The sequence below is a fragment of the Haliotis cracherodii genome, unplaced genomic scaffold, assembly GCF_022045235.1.
Source record: "Haliotis cracherodii isolate W230 unplaced genomic scaffold, xgHalCrac1.p SCAF_18, whole genome shotgun sequence".
Lineage (NCBI taxonomy): Eukaryota > Metazoa > Mollusca > Gastropoda > Lepetellida > Haliotidae > Haliotis > Haliotis cracherodii.
This window is the reverse complement of record NW_027266273.1, coordinates 19,501,268-19,525,707: the sequence shown is the minus strand read 5'-3', so window position 1 is coordinate 19,525,707 and position 24,440 is coordinate 19,501,268. Positions and strand designations below refer to the sequence as shown.

Here is a 24,440-nt window from a genome sequence, read left to right as displayed (position 1 = left end):
TCCGAGGCAAAACATCACACATGTTACTGAAAGACGAGAATGGTGATAAGACAGCATATGCAAAAATGATATATAAATATAGTATTGATACAATAAATAAATAAATAAATAGCTTGGATAGACAATCACAGCTTTAAAGTTCATACGATTATATTGCGGATAAATATGATGACGTTATTAAATCTTTATTTATAATACCTTAAAGAAGTTTTATTTTGTATTGTTTGTAATACTTATCATTTTCCTATTATGGATGCGTTTGAAACGAACCCGCGTTGACGTCGAACTAAAATTGTCAAATTCGTGCGAAATGCACAAACCACCGACCGACCCTACCATGATGAGTCTCATACAATATACCTTCCCTGTTACCTGTCAGGATTCCATGAGGCCATAGGCGACACCATGGCGCTGTCGGCGGCCACACCCGCCCACCTGCACAAGATCGGCCTCCTTGACAAAGTGGAAGACAACAAACGTAAGTCTGCGGGTGGGAGAGCTTTGAATCGGTCCTTTGTTTGTATGTGACCTGGTTAGAACAGCAGGTCTCCACAGTGGGTTTGGGAACTATTTTGAGTTTGGTTCAGAAATTGTGGGTTATATTGTCTTAGATTTATGGCTCCAAGTATGGACGTTTATATTATCCACACAATAGGTTATAAAACATAATCCCATCAGTTGGAGATATCTATTGTAAATCTTAATGGAAGTATCTGATACTTGTCATTTAATGTTTAAGGCTATTTGGTAGAGTGTCCCACTGCAGCCGCGTATGAGTGCGTCATGTATGTCTGACACCACTCCCTGACCACTCCACTGTTAACGTTGTTCTGGATGAAATCTCAAAGAAGACGTTTGACATTAACAATAAGTTTATAAACTTTCAATACCTATGAGATTAACCAATACAGCCACCGAATACTTGATAACATAAATATTGCTAAAGGTGGCGTAAACAGTTAGTAAAACTACTTTCTACGACATTAAGGTGTGATGGTAATAGGTATTCTCGTCTACAGTTGATGACATCAACTTCTTGCTGAAGACTGCCCTTGAGAAGATCGCCTTCCTTCCGTTCGGCTACCTGATTGACCAATGGCGGTGGAGTGTGTTCAGTGGGGAGACGCAACCTTCAGAATATAACAAGAAGTGGTGGGATTTAAGGTGACATGAACAAAGCATATCAGATTTCAGACCAACACAGAATTCAGCTATTGTCCCTAGACATTTAACGTGTAGCCTATCAGAATCAGAAGGGGGTCACAGTCGTTGGGAAGGAGATAAATTTGTCAATTCCTAGTCACAACGAAGGTCATGGGCACCGATTAAGCCATTGCTGAAGTTCATTATACGATGCACATGCATATGAGGCGGTAATCTATTTGTTAAATTAAATAATGTAATAATGTGAAAAGTGTATTAAAAAACCTATATCACAGCAGATTTATATTTTATGTTTTCAGGTGTAAATATCAGGGGTTATCTCCCCCTGTTTTGCCCTCGGATGACGATTTTGACCCAGGTGCTAAATACCACATTCCCGATAACACTCCGTATATCAGGTAGGAACACGGTTGATTGTATCGCAAACATACCCGATATTTATACTTCAGTACCCTTGCGAATGAAATAAATGGTTATTACCTGATATGCTAACGTGAAGCTGTAAATCTATTGATGTACTTGACCCCAAGGACTACTACTGGAGGTAATGGTTGCCGCGGCAGCTGTTGTTGTAAAAGTAAGTGAACAATCGTAGAAGTAGGGTTTGTGGAAGTGTTGTCAGCATCAGCAGTTGTACTTGTAAAATTAGTTGCTCTTGTAGCACTTTTGTTAACTATATTTTTTTAACTAAGTGTATATGATTAAAAATATAATCATTTGTAATGCTGTATTCAAGGTGATGCTAGAAGTGGAGGATGTGTGTGTGTGTGTGTGTGTGTGTGTGTGTGTGTGTGTGTGTGTGTGTGTTCGCGGATTTCTAAGGTAAATAATATACCCCAACATATAATGTATGTCCCAAACATATAGAGTGGTGACAGTGCACAACAGGATTAGATGAAAAGGCTGCTACAGATCAATAAATAAAAAGTCAATTAACAAGTCAATTTCGTTTTTCTGTCTAGAACGCGACTTAAAAGAGATTTATTGATATTTTTTATAACATGTTAAATAGTCTTACACAGTACATATTTACACAAAAAGAAAAGTCATATTGTGATTTCATTGTTATCTACAAAGCAGTAAACAACTGCCCGGATCCCAACAACCAGCGCGCATGCATATTGTCATCTTAGCTGGAGGCCGAGCTGTGCCTCTGACGTCATAGTAGAGAGACGTCCGCCATTTTGTTTCGTTTACAGTGCATTAATCTATATGACAATGAGGTGAGGTGAGGTGAGGTGAAATTGGGTTTAACGTCGCGTCCAAGATTATTGCACTTATATAGCGACGTGCATGCACGTGTGTGTGTGTGTGTGTGTGTGTGTGTGTGTGGCTGCTAGACCGGACTGATGCCGATTTATAGTGCTAGCCCACTGAGATACTATGCCGCAGTTTAACATGAATACCCCACTCAGACACAGTATACTGACTCCGAGCCGACCAGTCCTTGTTTTAGCCCCTTAATGTCGAGCGCCAGACAGGGTAACAACAAGTACCATCTTTTAACGTCTTTTGGTATGACGCGGCCGGGGATCGAACCCCGGACCTTTCGCTCTCCGGGCGGACGCTCTACCACTAGACCACGGAGGCGGTCTCTATATGACAATGAAGTAATTTTCCGTTATTTTCGGCGTATTGAACACGCACAATTGGGTATTATGTGGACATGGGGATGTTCTAGTTCTTCATTGATTTCCATGACTGACTACCCTCTTACAACAATTACAATGGGCCATGCACATTGATCAGACTCCATGCAAAGGTTATATATCTGACGCAAGTTTGGACTCTTCAGCAACCCATGCTTGCCGTAACAGGCGACCATGCTTGTCCTAAGAGGCGACTAACGGGATCGGGTGGTCAGGCTTGGTTGATGCATGGCATGATATCTTTATTGCGTAGACCGATGCTCATGATGTCAATCACTGGCCTATCTGGCCCAGACTCGATTATTTACAGACCGCCGTCATATACCTGGAATATTGCTGAGTGCGGCGTTAAGCCCCCGTTACACTATCAAAAACTTTTATCAAAAACTTGGTCCAAGTCCATTTTGACCACATTTTGTATAGTGTAACATGCCATCAAAAACAAAGGTTTTGACGGGACTTTGATGGAAGAGAAACCGCTCCTATTTCTCGTTAAATTTGATCAAAGTTTGATGACGTTGATTTAATTTAGCCAATCAGACTGCAAGGAACCCCTAACCCCTTTTCAACCGGAAGTGCATATAGTCAACTCAAAATGAGTCAACTATTTTGGACTGACGAGATTAATTGATTTGTTTCAACAAATAGCAGCCATTCTCGGGACCGAATACCTTTGCCTTCCCCGACGCCGCCTTCTAAATATGGCAATACACAAAATACATATGACAACGGCAAACAATTCTTTGTCAGTAGCACCCACCTTGGCAAGATAATTCTCACCAAAATTTTGACGGCCTGTCCAAAACTTTGATGAGCGTAAACAGCCCAACTTGGACCAAGAAAACTTGATCAAAGTTTTCTTTGACCAAGTTTTTGATTGTGTAACGGGGGCTTTAAACAACAAACAAACACAATTTTGGTGCACATAAATTCACATATTCAGTTCTAGAAATCCTTACCCAGATTCTGCAGGAAAGGTATCTCGTAATTTATTCATTTTTAGGGTGCCAACCCAATCCTCGCATGAATCACGAATACCATCTAATTTTTCACTCAGTCTCATTTGCTCATCCTTGGAACCAGAATACTACTCAACAAGAATCTCAAAAGTATTGAGAAAAGGGTGCGATTTCAAGTACAATTACTGAAGGAATGTCGAACAATAGTAAATATAGGGGGTTTGCAGCCTCTTAAATGGGACGTCTTTTATAAACTGGACTTGAAGTTGAGAATCTTCTGTGTGCACAGTATCTGTAAGCCCTGAAATTAATTGAGTACTCATTATAAAAAAATGAATATAAAACACCTTTACACGGAGGATAGCGTTTAACACCAGAATATGTTCTCCGTGTTCACATCAGACTGATTGTCTTCACTCGGTAGTGCTTCCTCGATTTCCTCGCTGATGTTAAGACTATTTTGACTAACCATTGGCTCATATCGATATGGACGAATGTGTGTAAGGTTACTGAGCGATAATCGATGGTATGACGAAAGCGAGTTATCTACCAAACACTATACATAAACAGAGATCGTGTGCAAGTCAACTCTCCACTCTACTGTTTCCGGGTTACGAGATGGTTTTAACTTTGTTTGTCACCAATATTGCCTTTAGGATTTTTTCCTTCAAGATGCTTGTTTTAAAATGCTTTATAAATGATTTAATCCCACGTTTATAGTTAACTGTAAATCTCCTTTGAAGTTTGCAGCTGCAAGCTAGTTGAGAAACCAGAGACATGAACTCGGGACGTTTTTGCTGTGAATGGATACCTTCTTTTCTCAATCGAAATTATAACACACATTTGCGTGTATATTGTTTAACGCTTTATTCCAGCAATTTGACGACGCCTGTAGATTATCAAGTCTAAATAAAAATTGATATTGTGAACACCGATCCACGCAGTCGGGGTACGTTGACACGCCTTCAGTTGGAATACGAAATTAAGTGTTGACAGCAGTGGTTCAATTACAGTGATAAAACGTAACATCGATGTTGACCATGATTATATCCATATTATACTGACCGTTCAGTGAATCATAAGCGTTTAAACCTACTCTACATATTGCAGATACTTCGTGAGTTTCGTCATCCAGTTCCAGTTTCACAAGGCGCTGTGCCAGGCAGCCAATCAGACGGGGCCGCTGCACAAGTGCGACATCTACCAGTCTAAAGCGGCAGGCAAACTGCTCGGGTAGGTCAAGGTTGTCAGTCCCGGTTATAGAGTGAGTGAGTTGGGTTTAACGCCGCTTTTAACATTATTCCATTTATATCACGGCGTGTCAGTTTAATATGGGAGGAAAGCCAGAAGTGATGCAGGTCTCAGACGTTTACCACTTCGGTGAAACCCACGAGGACGGGTATGGTGCTGACAAACCTAGAAACATAATCAGGGTTTCTTGGGTGCCCAAGGGACGCAACTCAGCGAATTCCGGCGCCTAAGACAACTGGGCCATCCGTAACACTGTAACACATGGGGCATGTGAGAGTCATATTCGTGCGTCGTCTATTGTCGTATGATTAAATATATCTATTTGTAAAAGATATTGTAAAAGTATATACACTCTTTTGGATGGAAAAGGACATATATACATGTCGGTATTGCCAGGCTCAGTGATGCGCCCTATAACTTTAAGAGGGTCCCAAACATAAATATAGTTTCAAATTAATATTAATTTTTTATGGTTATTAATACTTCAAAATATTACTGGATACTAATCAATTCGAACAAGTATGCTGAATAGCTGTCACAGGGATATCCTGGATGTAGGTGAGCCATCCAATACTTGCTCAAATCATGTCAAGATGATTGCTGGAATATCGCTTGCGTCGACCTCTATAATCGTAACTTAACCCCTTCACAGTTAAACTTCACTGGAGGCTGTTTGTTAATACTTTTGCAAATGGACTGTTCTTTCTTTGAGAAATTTCAGTTTCAAGATCCCGGTGCCCAAGTGAAATAGAATAGGAGAAGCCTAATGGTAAAGAAAAAGGCACAACCAAAGAGATTTACTTTCAGTTACTGACGTGATGACCTACAATGTAAAAAGGAAAGCGTATGACGTGTTCTGAAAATGGTTCTTTCTTTACAGAGATGTATTGAAGATGGGTGCATCGAAGCCTTGGCCGGAGGCCATGGAGGCTATCACAGGGCAGAGAAAAATGGATGCTGGCCCACTTCGAGAGTATTTTAAACCGCTGGCTGATTGGCTACAGCGGGAGAACGCCAATGAACGGCCCGGGTGGAGCGAGTCGTGTCCGGAACCTGATGATTATAATAATGGCGGACACAGTCCCACTAAAAGACACAATGAAGGGAGCACTGTAGGTCAAGTTCAGTGTCCTACCGCAGCCCCTCCCTCCAACAGCGGAACACTACACGTGATTAGTTATGCTACGGGGATATTTACTGTATTAATCTTAATGTTTAATTCATTTCAGGCGTAAGAGCTACTTCTGTTTGTAAGGAGATTTTACTTGAATTAAAAACATTTTCGAACAGAAACGTTTGCTCAGTTCAAGCCCGTTTAGCACCGTAATTTTCCGGCAACCTTTTTCGTGTTTACCTCAGCGGCGAAGCTTAGAGCTGATATTTGATGGTTGTTTGAAAATAAATACGAGGTAAGGTGACTACAGATGAACATGATTGTGTAGCCTATGGTTTGGTTAGCAAATATCAATAGGTTGAAACAAGTGACATTCCTATTTCATGCGATATCGAGCTATGATTCGAAACGAGAGCGAAATCTTGATTAAGGGCCAAGATGGCGGGTGTCACTCACTCCTTGTCTATATGTACATAGAGCGGTGTAATTTTTTGCTATACGAAAATATTATGCTGTACACACTATCATCGAGTTCATGTGGTCTGGACGTGGCTCCTAGCGCCCGCGTTAAGCTGAAACGTTATCTCTGAGTAATAATAAGAGAGTGGGTGTGGTTTAACGTCGCTCTGAACAGTATTTCAGTTATATCCCGGCGTGTCACCTTTATACGGAAGGAAAGCACAAAGTGATATAGGTCTTAAACGTTTGTCACTTTGGTGGAACCGACAGGTACGGATGTATTTGCTAACAAACCTTGAAGCATAATCAGGTCGAATCGCTTATTCGAACCCACGATCATAGGTTTCTGGGACGCAACTCAACACAGCGAAATGCTGCAAGTGAAGGAAACTCAAGTGTCTGTCATGATGTCAGATGCGTACCTGGCACAGGGCTGGTAATAAATCCAATTTATAATTTATAGATATTGAACACAATACAGCGTATATCACACCCCGACACACGAGATTGATTCCATACACTGTGAACTGAGATGAGTCAAGCTATACAAGACATTTGTACTTTACAGTGCTGTTATAATATGCCCTATACGAATGATGCTTTAGTATGCCCCCTGTTCCGTACTTCGATAGCGGTATGTCAGTATGTTTTTCATCTTTTGAGTCCCGGGAAGATTCCGGGTTAGAATTGGTCTTCAGCAACGCACGCTTGTCGCAAGAGATCGGGTTGTCTAACGAGATCGGGTTGTCTTGCTCGCTGACTTGGTTGATGCATGTCTTTGTATCCCAGTTGAGTAGATCAATGCTCATGATATCAATCACCGGATTGTCTGGTCCAGCCTCGTTATTTACAGACCGCCGTCACATAGCTGGAATATTGCTGAGTGCGGCGTTAAGCAACGAACACAATTTGGACGATATTGTGAAATTCTACTAGTGTTATCTGTCACGCTGTGTTAGAGGTAAGTGAGTGAGTATGGTATTTACGCCACTTTTAGCACAAATGCTACCCATGTAGGTAATCGAACCGGGCCTTCAGCGCAACGAGCGAACGCATTAACCATTACGCCAAGTCCCCTTTAAATTACGAAGACAAATTATGGCCAATCCCCCTTTGCAATTCTCAGTTACATTTATTTAGATTTCTTTCTTTAGTAGCACCTAGTTGTCGGGGTGGTAAACACACAACAAACGGCTACAGTGTGTGAGCTGGTGGATGTTTATTCTCTCAGAAGAGAAATGTGAAAGGTGAAAAACGCCCTAAAACAATGTATAAATAATATGACATACTGCACAAAAGACATAGATTGGTTGGTTGGTTGTTTAACGCCGCATTGAGCAATATTCCAGCTATATTACGGCGGTCTGTAAATAAACGTGTCTGGACCAGACAATCCAGTGGTTGATATCATGAGCTTCGAGTCACGCAATTGGGATCGATGGCATGCATCAACCAAGTCAGCGAGCCTGACCATCCGATCCCGTTAGTCGCCTCTTATGACAAACATAGTCACCTTTTACGGTAAGCATGGGTTGCTTGAGACCTATTCAAAAGACATAGAACATTGACATTGTTATACATCATGGCCATAAATCTAATGGACATTCAAATACATGAACATAAAATAGCGAGAAACCTATGTTACTTATGAAGTAAGTAACCTGTTTAAAACTATATTGACAATAATACAGTAACATATATGCGTATGATGCTACAATCAATTTAAACTAAATATAAACCCTGTATACTGTCATAACATTAGGCAGGTACAATACTACGTGATAATTACAAAGATATATGACGTCAGCATATATACAGATACATACATATATACATTCATAAATAACACATAAACAACACCTACCAGATTGGTGAAACCCGTGCTGGGTCACCAAGTCTTCTAAGATTGTGCCAGTTACATCTGCATTGACACAGTATAAACTAATGCAGATACTATTTACACTATAACTATACACAACACAAAAGTTAAATAGGTATTTAAAACAAAGGATTTATCAAATAATTTAAATAATGCACTTTAACACATATGCATACATTTAACATAATTAGCGCAATAACCTTAATGTGATATAAAATTACTATGAGTTTATTTAGGGTTTAGTTTTGCTTACTTAATGTTAAAGTTAAGATGATAATAGCTTAGGCTAAATTAACTATTTATGAATTTAAGAAACTGCTTTATAATATTTTATCATATTAAATAAACATAACCAGAATACACTGAACTGTGAATTCAAAACACAACCTGACCAGCAATAAACCTATCACATCTTATTGAAGAATTAGAAATACACAAATACATATAAAACATCACATAGAAATATACTACCACTAACCTTCAAATCCATAAAATTAACACACATCCATTTTATCCATGAATATTATTCCAAACACAAGATCCATCCAAGAATATACACGAAAATGACTCTGCTGCATATACTTCAAATGCAATCTGGCAACTGTCCCAGATCACAAGCGAACTAACGTATACCCGTGGTCAGCTGTGAGTGACCCAGTGAACAATAGAGCAGTCTAAGCGCAGGGTGGGATATTAAGCGCTGTGAGTGAAAAGCTTCAAGTGGCTTGGTTAATAATGGCTGGAAAAATAATAGACTGAATGAAACAGATAAGCTATGTTATTAATGTTTAAGCTGAAATACACTTGTATGGCAAAAGTAAGACATAGTAAATAAATATGTACTTAATCAATATCTGAAATAGATGTGTATAAAACTAGTGCTAAAATAGAAATCAAACCTAACTTGTATGTACAAAGTATCACTGCCACATTTCAATAATTACTGACATTTCTGTGAGTGAGTGAGTGAGTGAGTGAGAGAGTGAGTGAGTGAGGTTTTACGCCGCTTTAAGCAATATTCCAGCAATATCACGGCGGGGGACACCAGAAATGGGCTTCACACATTGTACCCATGTCGGGAATCGAACCCGGGTCTTCGGCGTGACGAGCGAACGCTTTAACCACTTGGCTACCCGACTGCCCCACATTTCTATGAAATGAATAACACAATGTGACAAGTATAAAATAACATTTGTTTGTTTGTTTGTTGTTTAACGCCGCACTCAGCAACGCCCCAGCTATATAACGGCGGTATGTAAATAATCGAGTCTGGACCAGACAATCCAGTGATTGATATCATGAGCATCAATCCACGCATTTGGGATACGATGACATGCATCAATGAAGTCAGCGATTCTGAGAAAATGTAGAAACATATTGGGTTTCCTGATGTCTATTATTGGAACGTCACATAAAATGTCATGATGTCATGAACAGTGGATGACGTCATCTTTAATTATTTGCAACAATGCGTTCACATAACGTCAGGTTGCTATGGGCCTCTTTGCAGACAAAGAAAACAATGGAACAATTGTTATAATGCTCAGTGGGAATTACTGAAAATAATTTCACATATATCTGAGCCTTTATAGATAATATATAGGGAATATTTGATTGTCTCGTGAAATATCATGTTTCTCTCATCGAGTTCGCTATGAAGAGTTGCGTCCCTTGGGCACGCCAGAAACCTATGACCGTGGGTTCGAATCCCGATTATGTTTCTAGGTTTGTCAGCACTATACCCGTGCTCGTGGGTTTCACCAAAGTGGTAAACCTGCATCACTTCGGGCTTTCCTTCCACATAAAGCTGACATCAAGTTCATGTGAACGTATATAATGTACGCGATATATGCCCCTATAACCTAGTACTGTCATACAGTATATCAAGGCGTCAGTAGGAGCAGATTAACAAATTTATGAGAGTATTGTTCGAATGAGGATATGACACCCAGGTTGGTGAGGGGCGCGTCCATTTCAGAGAGACATCTCACGCCATGAGGTTGTGTATGTTTGTTGTGGTCTGCCTCCACGCCATGGCGCGGGGACAGAATATCACCGATGTAGCTCAGGCAGAAGCATTTCTGGAGGATTACAACACCAAAGTGTCAGAATCTCTGAATGCCAGGGTCAAAGCGTCCTGGGCATATAATACCAACTTGACAGACGAAAACGCGGACAAAATGGTAAGAATTGCTTTGTTCGAATGAAGTAGGGCATCTCGGAGATATAACGACCGAAGTTACAATACATAAGTGAATTCATGTCATAAGACGTCATTTTAAAGAAAATTGGTTATTGTATTATACTCCATATATATAACTTCATTGGAGTGAAAAAAACGTCCTTGAATAGTTATATTTGATTTTTTTATAAATATTTCCTTGAAAGACGTACATATTATGTACTTCTAGGTTCATAACTTTTATTTCTATTTTACACCATTTAAAAAAAAAATGATGTTACAGATATAACAAAAGCTGTCCGTCCATGCACATTGTAAATGCGTGTCATGTGCATCTAAATATGAAATAGTGGTACAATTATGCCTGCTACATTATGAACGTGGAGATTGTGATCATATCCGTGTCCACAGAGAAGATTTCAACCCTGGGAATTCACCGGTGGCCCATACAGTGTATATCCAGTACAGTGATAAATGTGCGTGTCAAAAACTTATAAGGTATCCATTTATATCAAGATTAAGGCTACCTGACACAAACGACGACACATTATAAGGGAGCCCTGATCCTCTCTCGAACCGTGATGCGTGTAATTATTACTGACGTCATCAACATGTTGTGTCTGCTTGTTTGATTGACAGCCTCTGACAAACACGTGGTTTCTTGAACACACTGCGGAGAACCTGGTGGTAGTAGCATATATTCAATTGCAATCTTGGTGGCAGAAGCAAGTATTCAGTTATGCTTGAGGCTGGTACGCGGGATTCGAGGGGATATTAAAGGGTATTCATGACTCAGCAGTGTGCTACGCAGGACGCAATTAAAATCGTATTTAGTAAGCAGAATCAAGATTTTAAAAATAATGGTGTACGTAAAAAACACCTTTATATTTTAAAGCTTTTTTAATTAATTTACTTCAAATCGCACACTTTTATGCGGTCATGAGATTTGTGTTGAGTAGTATTTGGGGGTCAGGGGTGGGGTTGGGCTGGGGGGGGGGGGGGGGGGGGGGGGGAGGGAGACTCCAAGTAAGAAAATTGATGGTATTCTGGTATTCAGGGGAGGGGGATTGACACCCCATGATCAGGTAATAGTAGATGAACTGATGAATGAAGAAATTATTGTTAGTGGATTTATTATTAAGAATTGACTTTCAATTCGAGTGAGTTCATCAATGTATGAACCTTTATAGAGTGAGGGCCAAACTGTATGACCTTATATCACTATTTTATAACTAATATATAAAAGATGTACACACAATTCAGTACGTATGACTTCATTTCTACGCTGAACACCATACACATTCATAGATTGATGTAGACTGTCGCTGTCAGTCTTGGTACGGATCGAGTAGACAGTTTGGGAGTTCACTTCTTCGCTTTCCTTCACTAGGATGGGTCGTAGCGAGGACGCTTGTGAACGGGAATTCCATTACACTACTTGACTTTTCTCAGCGAATGCTAAAATGCAGAGTTCAAGATTCAAGTTTCTCAATAAGAGTAGATAACTTTGGATAACCATCCACCCTCACCCTCATTTGATGACGTCACAAGTGCACCTAGTAACCCCACGTGACTGATGACGTCACATAACCTTGACCTTGGGGTTGGGGGTGGGGGGTGTTGTCAACCTCATTGCCTCATTAATATGCAGAATAACTCATTAATATGCAAATGTATGCATGACGTCACAGGTCAATTAGGTTAATAAAGGGTCAACTGACCAGATGCAATCATGCAAGTAATGACTTGACCATTCGTTAACCGTAGAACACGGGATAGTAATGAATGTCCCTATATGGACATGATACTACGACCGGGGTTGGGTTGGGTCTTGACTCACGCGGAATGGAATGTCATTGTGAGACCATTTTGGCGCGAGAACATGTGATGAACATTTGAACCTTTTGCTTTGAAGACATTTCTCTGTGCACATTCGGTGGCCGGCTATGTTTGGTAGGATTAAAAAAAATGCCCAGGAACAGGTGCATGTAGAAAGATCTCCCGATATTCAATTACATTCATTAAGGGTCAACTGACCGGATGCAATCATGCAATTAATTACTTGACCATTCGTTAAACGTAGAACAACACGTGTCTAAAAACAAGATGGCGGACGTTGCCATGAACGCTCACGGGCTGTCACGTGTCCTCGGTTTGAATCTCGCGCCTGACCTACAAGTCAGTTCTATGAGGCCCCATTCCACATCTCAGGCTACGTTGATCCATAAGTGCAATAACTCATTCATTGTGAAATATAATCATGACGTCACAGGTCAGAAAGAGTAATGAGAGGTCTGTTGTTCCAATGCAAGAAGGAAATGTGTTAATGAGTCCTTCATTAAGTGAGAACAAAGCATAGTAATGAGTGTCCCTATATGGAAGTGGCTACTACGAGGTTCAAATGTGATTCACGAGGAAAGGAATGTCATTGTTAGACATATTCCATTGATGCATGTATTTCGTGTAGTTATGACTGTCACATGTGGCAAAGAGGGGTGTGAGTTGAATTTCCATAGAAACCACATGTCCAGTTCTTAACTCTTCTAGTGTTACCTCTTATAAGTTCCTTTTAACATTCAGTTGCCATGACAACTAAATAAAAAAATAAGGGTTAACAGTCTTGACTCCAAGAGGTCAGCTCTGAGAAATATAGAGTCGGTATCGCGAAACCCGTGTGTTGAAGACTGCAAAGTATGCCAGTCTGGTCTAAGACGTTTTAATACTGTAAAATTACATTCTTTTTCTAAAAGATGTTTGGAGTTCAAAATGTCGATTCAGTTTCCTTTTTTCCAATGGAAAAATACTCGTTTAACCCATACCCAGAATCATTCATTAACAAAGAACAATGGATAGTAATGAATATCCTTATATGGAAACTTAGGTCACCAATCCCTCATTAATATGCAAGATAACTCATTAATGTGTAAATGTATAAGTGATGTATCAGGTGAATTAGATGAATACAGGGTCAACTGACCAGATGCAATTTACTTACATTAACAAAGAACAATGGATAGTAATGAATATCCTCATATGGAAACTTGACATCGCACGCGAAATGGAACGTTATCGCGACTGAATTTTGCCGCCTTTTTGTACCTTTTCTCCATGCTCATTCTGGGGGCTGCGTCTGCTGAGATTATCAGCCCAGGAATAAGAGTGTGATCTATGTCCATATGTGTTATAAAACTCAACGGTCGTGTTGAGTGACTAACCTTGCTGACAGTGTTGAAGACGGAATGAATGAGGAAAATGGAGGTCACGTGCTGCTGTGTTGCAGAGTCAGTCTTAGGTGAGTAATAATTTAAATCGAAATATTTTTACAAATTATTTACTGATATGTAATTAGTTACATTGAAATCTTTTTTCTTTCTTTCTCATCTGTCTACCTCTAATGCATATTTGTGTAAAGCATTTTTGTAATGTTATGTATGCATTTGTACACCATGCTTTTGACAAAATAATTCAGATTATTTAACAGTTAAACTTAAAACAGATTCTTATTTAACTAATCCATTTGTAGAGTTTAATACCCAACAGAAATCAGATATAATTCTTCTTCTTTTTGTTGTTGTTGTTGTTGATAAAACATCACTCGTTAAACATTTTACAAAGCAAGAAATAGAATACTCATAGTGATTTTATGAAAATTTACTTTTTATGAAATGTAACAAAGTGATTTCTGATACAGACTATACTTTGTTGTGCGAGCGGCGCACAACTTTTGGGTACTAGCATTGCGATTCTTGGCTGTAGATGTTATAGTCTGTTTCTGCATGATGTATGCATTTGTATGAAAAAAACACCATGATTGAATTTATTATCTTTAGGAAAAAAAAAGTACATGTACAAATTCAATGTTCCCTTTGTTCCAGGATGTGTGCACCACAAATGGCGTCCCATTGAAGAACCATCGTAATGAAGAGACAAAGTGATGTAGTTACCTTTACCTATGTGCTGTTTAATAAAGTCAGACATCGATCAATGTATTCTTATATTGTTTGTTTTTTATCTCTTTTTACAAAACAGATACGATTAATCTTAAGGTTTTAAAAAGGTGATCTTAGCATCATGTTAGTTAACCCTTGTCATGATACATTTCTATGACTTGAGATAAAGTTAGAATATTCTGAATTTAGCATGTTTAGTTTTTTAAAACCTTAAGATTAATCGTTTGTTGTATTGTGTCCTCTGTCAGTGGTCAGGAAGATAACCCGATGATCAATTCAACGCAAGCTTCACCAAGTACATATTCGCTGGGGAGTCACGTGATCACCTTCTTTACAGCACTCAATGGGCATAGTAATATTTCCATATTTAGTTAGTGTACTATGTACACAGTTGACGACGCATCTAACAGTAGATCATATTGCTTCTATGGTAACAAGTGAGGTTTATTTTACAACACTCCGAATGAGTTGGTATATGTTATACACATAACACCTTGTTTTGTCCGTGTCGCTGTTTCGTGATATACTGACTAGAGAGCCTCCTGAGATTGAGGTCACCACATGCCATTTATCGTGAGCCTGCTTATGAATGGAGGGGGTTGGTTAACCACAGCTCCACTCCGTTGTAGAAAGTTCACATATGGTATGAGTTACTATATACATGCTATTCAATAAAGGCATGATGAATACTAAGAATATCAGAATATAATTTTGTAAAAGAACAACACTAATTATATGAAAAAACACCAATTCGCCCGTGTGAAATTTACAACCATATCCTTTAACTCTGCAAAGCATGAATTTGCAAAATCATTGTGTAATATTTCATGATAGTTTTAACTTCAAACTGACCATGTAACCATTGTTTGCTAAATACATATTATAATACCGCGATAGCTAGCCAACGGAATGGTCGTTGCCTGATAACTTGGAAGTCAATTTGATAATTATTGGAAATTAATTGAGAGCATGGGGTGTTAGCTGGAAACTTCACCTCTATGTGTTATAACAAAATCAAGTGGGAAACATGATATTCGGTGGGAGAATACTGTGTTTTGCACGAGAAATTAAAGTCGGAGAGAGGATGTCTTCCAAAGAATGTGTCTATTATGCCTGATTCAGAGTATTTGTAATTACAGGAGAAACCAACGAACGACTATTTCACGAGTTGAAATTCGAGCATTTTACTTCAAACACTGCCCGAATGCATCTGACCCTTGACCTACTTACAGTATGATTGTATATTCGTGTTAATTTGCAGTGATAAGAATAATTTTCGTTAATTGTGTTTATGTCTAATATCGTCCAAAGAGTATGTAGAAGTCAGGAGATCATCTCAGCAACATGTGCATGATTTTCATGTGCATCTTTCCCTAGTTTAGTTATCGAATAGCACTTGTACATCCGTACATACCTTTTGGATTTAATAAATATATCCATTTCGATTTTGAACGAAAAGACTAATGCGAGTTCGTCTGCGAGTCGGACAATTTTAAATATCCATGCTAAGTGTTATACATTGTATTTTACCAAATCAAAATTTCTTAAGTTTATTGTTACCAATTATTGTATATTTTTTTCTATTATTTCACCATGTCACATCACAGCGTTCATTACCTTTAACTCAAAACTCTTGCAGCGAATATCACAAGGTTAATTGACTGTTTTGTATTAGGTTGGGTATATGTTAAAAAACAAACAAAATGACAATACACTCACATCAATAATATTTATTCGTTGCGTGTATACAAACGTGATGAAACAATAATATTTAACACTAAACTGTTTTACAAAGATTCCAATTTTCTAACGTCTCTGGGCACGCAAGATTCTCATTTAAATATAGTTCCAAACGTTTAACCCCTTGAGTGCCAAACTGAACATTTGTTCGTTTTAACAATCAAATTTCAGCCTAAATAGGCTATTGAAAACCTATCCTGTGACAATTTGTTGAAAAGAGCTCCTTTTTTTGTAAGTGCTGACGTCAGAGCACCTCGAATGAAGTTGGATAGATCTATGATGTGAATCTGTACGGAGGGGCGGTCGGATAGCTGATAGGTTAAAGCGTTCGCTCGTCACGCCGAAGACCCGGGTTCGATTCCCGACATGGGTACAATGTGTGAAGCCCATTTCTGGTGTCCCCCGCCATGATATTGATGGAATATTGCTAAAAAGCGGCTTAAAACCATACTCACTCACTCACTGTAGGTTCACAGTTCTCGTTGAATTGAAGTGTTAACAGTGTGGTTTTACTATAGACAAGTTCGTGTTAGTAACTGTATGATACAAAAAAAAAAGAATAACGAAAAAAACACAAGCAAACTGTCGTGTGATCGGCTTGTAGAGATAATTGCTTTCCAGAGGCATATTGACCATATGTATGACATCATAGAAATATGAATTAAAACAACAACAAAATATAAACTGTAATGAGGCTTTTATTAACAGAACAGGGTGTTGTCTTTACAAGTGTAGAGTTCGAGTGATTTCAACGATTTACAAAATGATTAAAAACCTTGACGGTTCAATGATTTTCGAAAAGTTTTAAGTGTTTAATCTCGACATGAAATACACCACTCAGATGCACCTGATGGAGACGACCATCTTTGTGACATTTATAGATGTTTGCATCCCGGAGGTCCCAACTTGACCGGTCTTCTGATGTATACGACCAGGCGTTTCTTTGACGCCAGGGAGCTGTCATTTAGAGAAATCTTTTTTGACTTAATGACAGGTCCTGTTTTCAATACATGGATAAGTCCAAATCTTCTTCCTTTACCTCGACTCGGTGACCGATTCTTCCATGTCATTGCTTTGGGTAACACAAAATCTCAACTGAAGGGTTGTAACACGAGAGCAAGGTTTTTATTCTTGCTCGCTCTGCTCGTCATCGCCATCATCGGCGGCTGAGATAGATTCAGTGTCACTATCTGCTTCAGGTATGTCTACACGAGTCAGAATGTCTTTCATCACAGTTTTCGTGAAACGAGCGATCTTGTTTTTGATAATAGATTGATCAGTGCCAGGATCCATATCGCTCAGGCTGTCTAGGATGGGTTGAAATAGAGGCGCCTGTCTAAAATATTGGGAGAACTCTATGACACTTTTGAGACTGTCGGTCAATTCGCTTTCCCACATCTGTTTCATTTTTCTGTCAATCCATTCTTCTGTTCGACCCTGTTGTCTGTACTTTATCCTCCTGAGTTTCATTGCGACGTGCTTGATGTTGTACACACGATTCCAGATGCGTTGTAAACCAACATTTTGCCACTCCTCCGCATCCACGTCGGCGTTTGGCGGTTTCCAGCGACGACGTTTGACAGCGAGACCTCCACCTTTCTGTTCAGGAAGTCGTTCCTCATCGTCGTCACCGTTGTCGTCACTCTCGTATCTGAGACATTTTCTTTTGCATTTCAAGTTGTTGTTTGCTGGACACCATGATCTAATATGTCGCTGTAGATCGTGCATATTGTCTATCAATACGCCGCAGTCAGTACACGCAGTGGCCATGGTAAAAGGTCCTGTGTCGTCACTCGAGATGGATGCTGTTTCAACGTCGTCGTCGTCAGAGCTTAGAGACCTTTCTTTGGAAATTGAAGTGTGATCAGCACGAATGTCAGGAGCTGTCTGCACGTCTAATGCTAGAGAGACATCTTTTACCCGTTGTTGTTGTTGTTGTTGTTGTGAAGCACTGTGATCAGGTTGATTGTCGCTGGTTGTCAAGACGTTGACATGTAATCTATTCTTCTCACTTGTACCGGGTTTGAGATCCACTGTAAGGTGTCCATAAGGGGTTTCAACAGCCCTTTCATAAAGAGTCATAAATTTACCAATGTCTTCAGGAAATATTCTTCTGGCGAATAACTTCACCTGCTGTCTGTCCACTGGCGAATTGAAAAGTGTGACATAATGAGAATTTAGAGCAATGTCCCTAGATTCCTTACCTCTCGGGAAGAGGTTTTGCAATAGCAAAAATATAATGACATTTTTGTGGTGGGAGGTTTGGGTAAACAGACGGGAAATCCGATTGTCATTCATTGCTTCAGACAAAAAGTCATCCAACACCATCATGTTCTGATCACGGGCATCGAAGAAGTTTTCATCTTCGAGATTGTAAGGTATTCCTTTCACAAACCGTACTTGAGGTAAAGTTTGAAGAATGCTATCGTAAAGCGGTTGCCACACAGTATAACACCAGACAATAGAGTCGGGCAGGGGTTGAACGAATCCATGACGTAATAGGTTGAAGACAAACACCGACTTTCCGCATCCACTGGGTCCAACAACGATGCTATTGGAGGGTATAAGGAACTTGAATCGTCCGTGTCGCTGGTGTTCCCGAGATGAAAGCAAACGTGGAGATATTTCCTGGTGAGGAGGAGGAGGGTGTTTATCGGGAAGAGGAGGAGTAGGAGGAGTAAGGTGTTTATCCAGAGGAGGAAGAAGAGAAGACGAGTCTTGAGTTGATCTATGCACCTGCTTCTGATGTCTCTGTAGATTATCTTTTCGCGCAAAACTCTTGCCACAGTCTGGACAGGTGGTAACCTCCATAGTGAACAAATACAAGTGCGCGATAAGAGGGTCTGAACCATTCTTTAATACCCTTCACCCATGCAATGCTTAAAGACAGCTTGGGTTCATTTCACAGAAGCTTTTTATTTTCGACACAGGTTTCCTGAGGAGTAGGAGGAGGAGGAGGAGGAGGAGGAGGAGGAGGAAGAGGAGGTGTTGGTTGTGGTGGAGGGTGTTTATCCAGAGGAGGAGGAGGAGGAGGAGGAGGGTGTTTATCCAGAGGAGAAGGAGGAGGAGGAGGAGGAGGAGGGTGTTTATCCAGAGGAGGAGGAGGAGGGTGTTTATCCAGGGGAGGAGGAGGAGGGTGTTTATCCGGAGGAGGAGGAGGGTGTTTATCCAGAGGAGGAGGAGGAGGAGGAGGGTGTTTATCCAGAGGAGGAGGAGGAGGGTGTTTATCCAGAGGAGGAGGAGGAGGAGGAGGAGGGTGTTTATCCAGAGGAGGAGGAGGAGGAGGGTGTTTATCCAGAGGAGGAGGAGGAGGAGGAGGGTGTTTATCCAGAGGAGGAGGAGGAGGAGGAGGGTGTTTATCCAGAGGAGGAGGAGGAGGGTGTTTATCCAGAGGAGGAGGAGGAGGAGGAGGAGAGCGTTTATCCAGAGGAGGAGGAGGAGGAGGAGGAGGGTGTTTATCCAGAGGAGGAGGAGGAGGAGGAGGAGGAGGAGGAGAGCGTTTATCCAGAGGAGGAGGAGGAGGAGGGTGTTTATCCAGAGGAGGAGGAGGGGGAGGAGGGTGTTTATCCAGAGGAGGAGGAGGAGGAGGAGGAGGGTGTTTATCCAGAGGAGGAGGAGGAGGAGGAGGAGGGTGTTTATCCAGAGGAGGAGGAGGAGGAGGAGGAGGAGGGTGTTTATCCAGAGGAGGAGGAGGAGGAGGGTGTTTATCCAGAGGAGGAGGAGGAGGGTGTTTATCCAGAGGAGGAGGAGGAGGAGGAGGAGAGCGTTTATCCAGAGGAGGAGGAGGAGGAGGGTGTTTATCCAGAGGAGGAGGAGGGGGAGGAGGGTGTTTATCCAGAGGAGGAGGTGGAGGAGGAGGAGGGTGTTTATCCAGAGGAGGAGGAGGAGGGTGTTTATCCAGAGGAGGAAGAAGAGAAGGCGAGTCTTGAGTTGACCTGTGCACCTGCTTCTGATGTCTCTGTAGATTATCTTTTCGCGGAAAACTCTTGTTTCAGTCTGGACAGGTGGTAACCTCCATAGTGATCAAATACAAGTGCCCGATGAGAGGGTCTGAAGCATTCTTTTATTTCCTTCAGCAATGCGACGCTTCAAGGCAGGTCGGATTCGTTTCACAACAGCCTTTACTTTCGACACGGGTTGCATTTTCAGTATAGTCATTTTCACTTTCTTGGTTGTCATCTTTTTCTTCTTAGATGCAACCAGTCTCTTCGGCGACCCCTTTGATGCCATTGATTTTTTCCGACATGTTTTTCTCGACTTGGTCTTGCTATGCTTTGTGAAAATGACTGTAGGTCCAAATATATCCTCTGAAACTCTCTTCATTTTGAAAACGGACGTCTTATCTGTCACCAAGGTTAGAGTGAAAATGTCAGTCACTCAACACTACCGTTGAGTTTTATAACACATATGGACATAGATCACACTCTTATTCCTGGGCTGATAATCTCAGCAGACGCAGCCCCCCACCGAATGAGCATGGAGAAAAGGTGCAAAAAGGCGGGAAAATTCAGTCGCAATAACATTCCATTTCGCGTGCGATGTCAAGTTTTCCATATGATGATATTCTTTACTATCGAGTGTTCTTTGTTAATGTAAGTAAATTGCATCTCGTCAGTTGACCCTGTACTCATCTAATTAACCTGATACATCACTTATACATGTACACATTAATGAGTTATCTTGCATATTAATGAGGGATTGGTGACCCAAGTTTCCATATAAGGATATTCATTACTATCCATTGTTCTTTGTTAATGAATGCTCAAGTAATCTTATCTCTTAGAAGTTATCCACTAAACTACGTTATTTCACTCTATTTTTTTCTCATGAAAATGATTCTGGGTATGGGTTTAAACGAGTATTTTTCCATTGGAAAAAAGGAAACTGAATCGACATTTTGAACTCCAAACATCTTTTAGAAAAAGAATGTAATTTTACAGTATTAAAACGTCTTAGACCAGACTGGCATACTTTGCAGTCTTCAACACACGGGTTTCGCGATACCGACTCTATATTTCTCAGAGCTGACCTCTTGGAGTCAAGACTGTTAACCCTTATTTTTTTATTTAGTTGTCATGGCAACTGAATGTTAAAAGGAACTTATAAGAGGTAACACTAGAAGAGTTAAGAACTGGACATGTGGTTTCTATGGAAATTCAACTCACACCCCTCTTTGCCACATGTGACAGTCATAACTACACGAAATACATGCATCAATGGAATATGTCTAACAATGACATTCCTTTCCTCGTGAATCACATTTGAACCTCGTAGTAGCCACTTCCATATAGGGACACTCATTACTATGCTTTGTTCTCACTTAATGAAGGACTCATTAACACATTTCCTTCTTGCATTGGAACAACAGACCTCTCATTACTCTTTCTGACCTGTGACGTCATGATTATATTTCACAATGAATGAGTTATTGCACTTATGGATCAACGTAGCCTGAGATGTGGAATGGGGCCTCATAGAACTGACTTGTAGGTCAGGCGCGAGATTCAAACCGAGGACACGTGACAGCCCGTGAGCGTTCATGGCAACGTCCGCCATCTTGTTTTTAGACACGTGTTGTTCTACGTTTAACGAATGGTCAAGTAATTAATTGCATGATTGCATCCGGTCAGTTGACCCTTAATGAATGTAATTGAATATCGGGAGATCTTTCTACATGCACCTGTTCCTGGGCATTTTTTTTAATCCTACCAAACATAGCCGGCCACCGAATGTGCACAGAGAAATGTCTTCAAAGCAAAAGGTTCAAATGTTCATCACATGTTCTCGCGCCAAAATGGTCTCACAATGACATTCCATTCCGCGTGAGTCAAGACCCAACCCAACCCCGGTCGTAGTATCATGTCCATATAGGGACATTCATTACTATCCCGTGTTCTACGGTTAACGAATGGTCAAGTCATTACTTGCATGATTGCATCTGGTCAGTTGACCCTTTATTAACCTAATTGACCTGTGACGTCATGCATACATTTGCATATTAATGAGTTATTCTGCATATTAATGAGGCAATGACGTTGACAACACCCCCCACCCCCAACCCCAAGGTCAAGGTTATGTGACGTCATCAGTCACGTGGGGTTACTAGGTGCACTTGTGACGTCATCAAATGAGGGTGAGGGTGGATGGTTATCCAAAGTTATCTACTAATAAGCAGAAACAACGCCTCTGCATTTATTCCTGCTGGGGAAATCGGAGGGGGTAGTAGGGAAGTAGTCAGTGTTTACCTCATTTCAAGAAAACAGTCTCGTGAAAGGACTATGAACGTCAAATTGTGTCGTTAAGTCTGGTTGGTTGGTTTGTTGTTTAACGCCGTAGTCAGCAATATTCCAGCTTTATGATGGCGGTCTGTAAATAATCGAGTCTGGACAAGACAACCAGTGACTGATATCCCGATCATCGATCCACGCAATTGAGATGTATCAGCCAAGTCAGCGAGCCTGACCACTCGATCCCGTTAGTCGCCTCTTACGAGAAGCCTAATCGCCTTTTACGGCAAGCATGGGTTGCTGAAGACCTATTCTACCCCGGATCTTCACGGGTCGTGTCATTATGACCGCCAGTTTCGCAGTCTTGTGTCCGGCTCACTCGACCAATGGAAAAGCCGCATATCGTGTAAACGTCACATTAAACAGGATATTCAGATGTTTACATAGTAGATGTAACGATAACTCAACAAAATAGTTGATGATAGGTTTATTATAGGTTTATTATCATAATATTACATACATTTATATTTAAATGAAACAATAGCCAAAGAAATCACGTTTGACAGACTTATTACTATGACTGATGCAGTGAATGAAACCCGTGTGCGAAATACGCATCAGTCGGAAAGCGCACGTTAAATCTCCAAAGTAAGTAAGTAAGTAAGTGAATGAAATAATTACCTAAGCCACATTTGTTTATGAATTTAACGAGTGAAGTGAGAAACGAAATGGCAGCCAACGAAATATAGACACACAAAAAGGATGTGAATGAACATACACGTTTTGTCCACATGGGACTGAATATGACACAATGAAGAACTGATTGACTGACTAAAACGTTTATTTGCAAAACTAATAATTAGATTGTGTTTAGATAGAGGAAAATCTCCGACATGCAGCGTTCATGAAGGAAGCTGCAAAGAACGCCTCGCTATATGCCTGGCAGGATTTCGAAGACCCGATGAGAAGGGAATTCTTCAAGATCACAGACATTGGCACAGCGGCAATGGCGGACCAAACCAAACTTGAAAGGGTAGGTACAGATAAGAGACGGGTAACCGAAACGCCCACGTGATGCAAACACTGGTTTCTAGTTTACCGCCGCACTCAGACATATTTCAACTATATGACGGCGGTCTGTAAATAATCGAGTCTGCACCAGACAATCCAGTGATGGACATTATGGGCATTGAGTTACGCATTTGGGATGCGATGACATACACCAACACAGTCACCGAGTCCCGTATTGATCTACTCGAGTAACACTTTTCATCATGAATTAGTATACAGGAACAAATAAGTGGGCATTAGTTTGGAGTGAGTGAGTGAGTATGGTTCAACGCCGCTTTTAGCAATATTCCAGTAATATCACGGCGGAGGACATCAGAAATGGGCTACACACATTGTACCTGGGGGGAATCGAACCCGGATCTTCGGCATTAGTTTAGAGCCGAGCGATGGATTATCGTGAAAGGTAAGACATTGACTCGCAAAATGGCTGGCAATGCTTGTTTCACCGGTACCTCAGAGGGACTGGTGCCATAGTTTGCACTATGGTAATTAACAATATATTTATTGATAAACAACGATAACTTTCGATAAACAGCCCGCATGCACGACACATATATATAATGGGAAGGTGTTAATGATAACACGACTCTCATTGGTTCGACTGATCTGAAACATACAACGGTATTAAAATGGTCTTTTAAACCAGGGCCGATCGGACAGCCTAGTGGTTAAAGCGTTCGCTCATCACGCCGAAGACCCGGGTTCGATTCCCGACATGGGTACAATGTGTGAAGCCCATTTCGGGTGTCCATCGCCGTGATATTGCTGGAACATTGCTAAAAGCGGCGTAAAACC

General features: G+C 40.7%; 1 protein-coding gene across 1 annotated transcript in view; it reads left to right on the top strand.

Annotated features, from left to right (window-relative positions):
* LOC139465532 (uncharacterized) overlaps positions 1-24,440 on the top strand; it is a 107,890-nt gene that overhangs the window by 53,409 nt on the left and 30,041 nt on the right. The window contains exons 57-63 of the mRNA XM_071247249.1: positions 380-478; positions 1,020-1,164; positions 1,464-1,562; positions 4,883-5,005; positions 5,904-6,254; positions 10,454-10,658; positions 23,449-23,607. Of these exons, the coding sequence (XP_071103350.1) occupies positions 380-478; positions 1,020-1,164; positions 1,464-1,562; positions 4,883-5,005; positions 5,904-6,254; positions 10,454-10,658; positions 23,449-23,607 (1,181 nt within the window). The remainder of the gene's footprint in view (positions 1-379; positions 479-1,019; positions 1,165-1,463; positions 1,563-4,882; positions 5,006-5,903; positions 6,255-10,453; positions 10,659-23,448; positions 23,608-24,440) is intronic.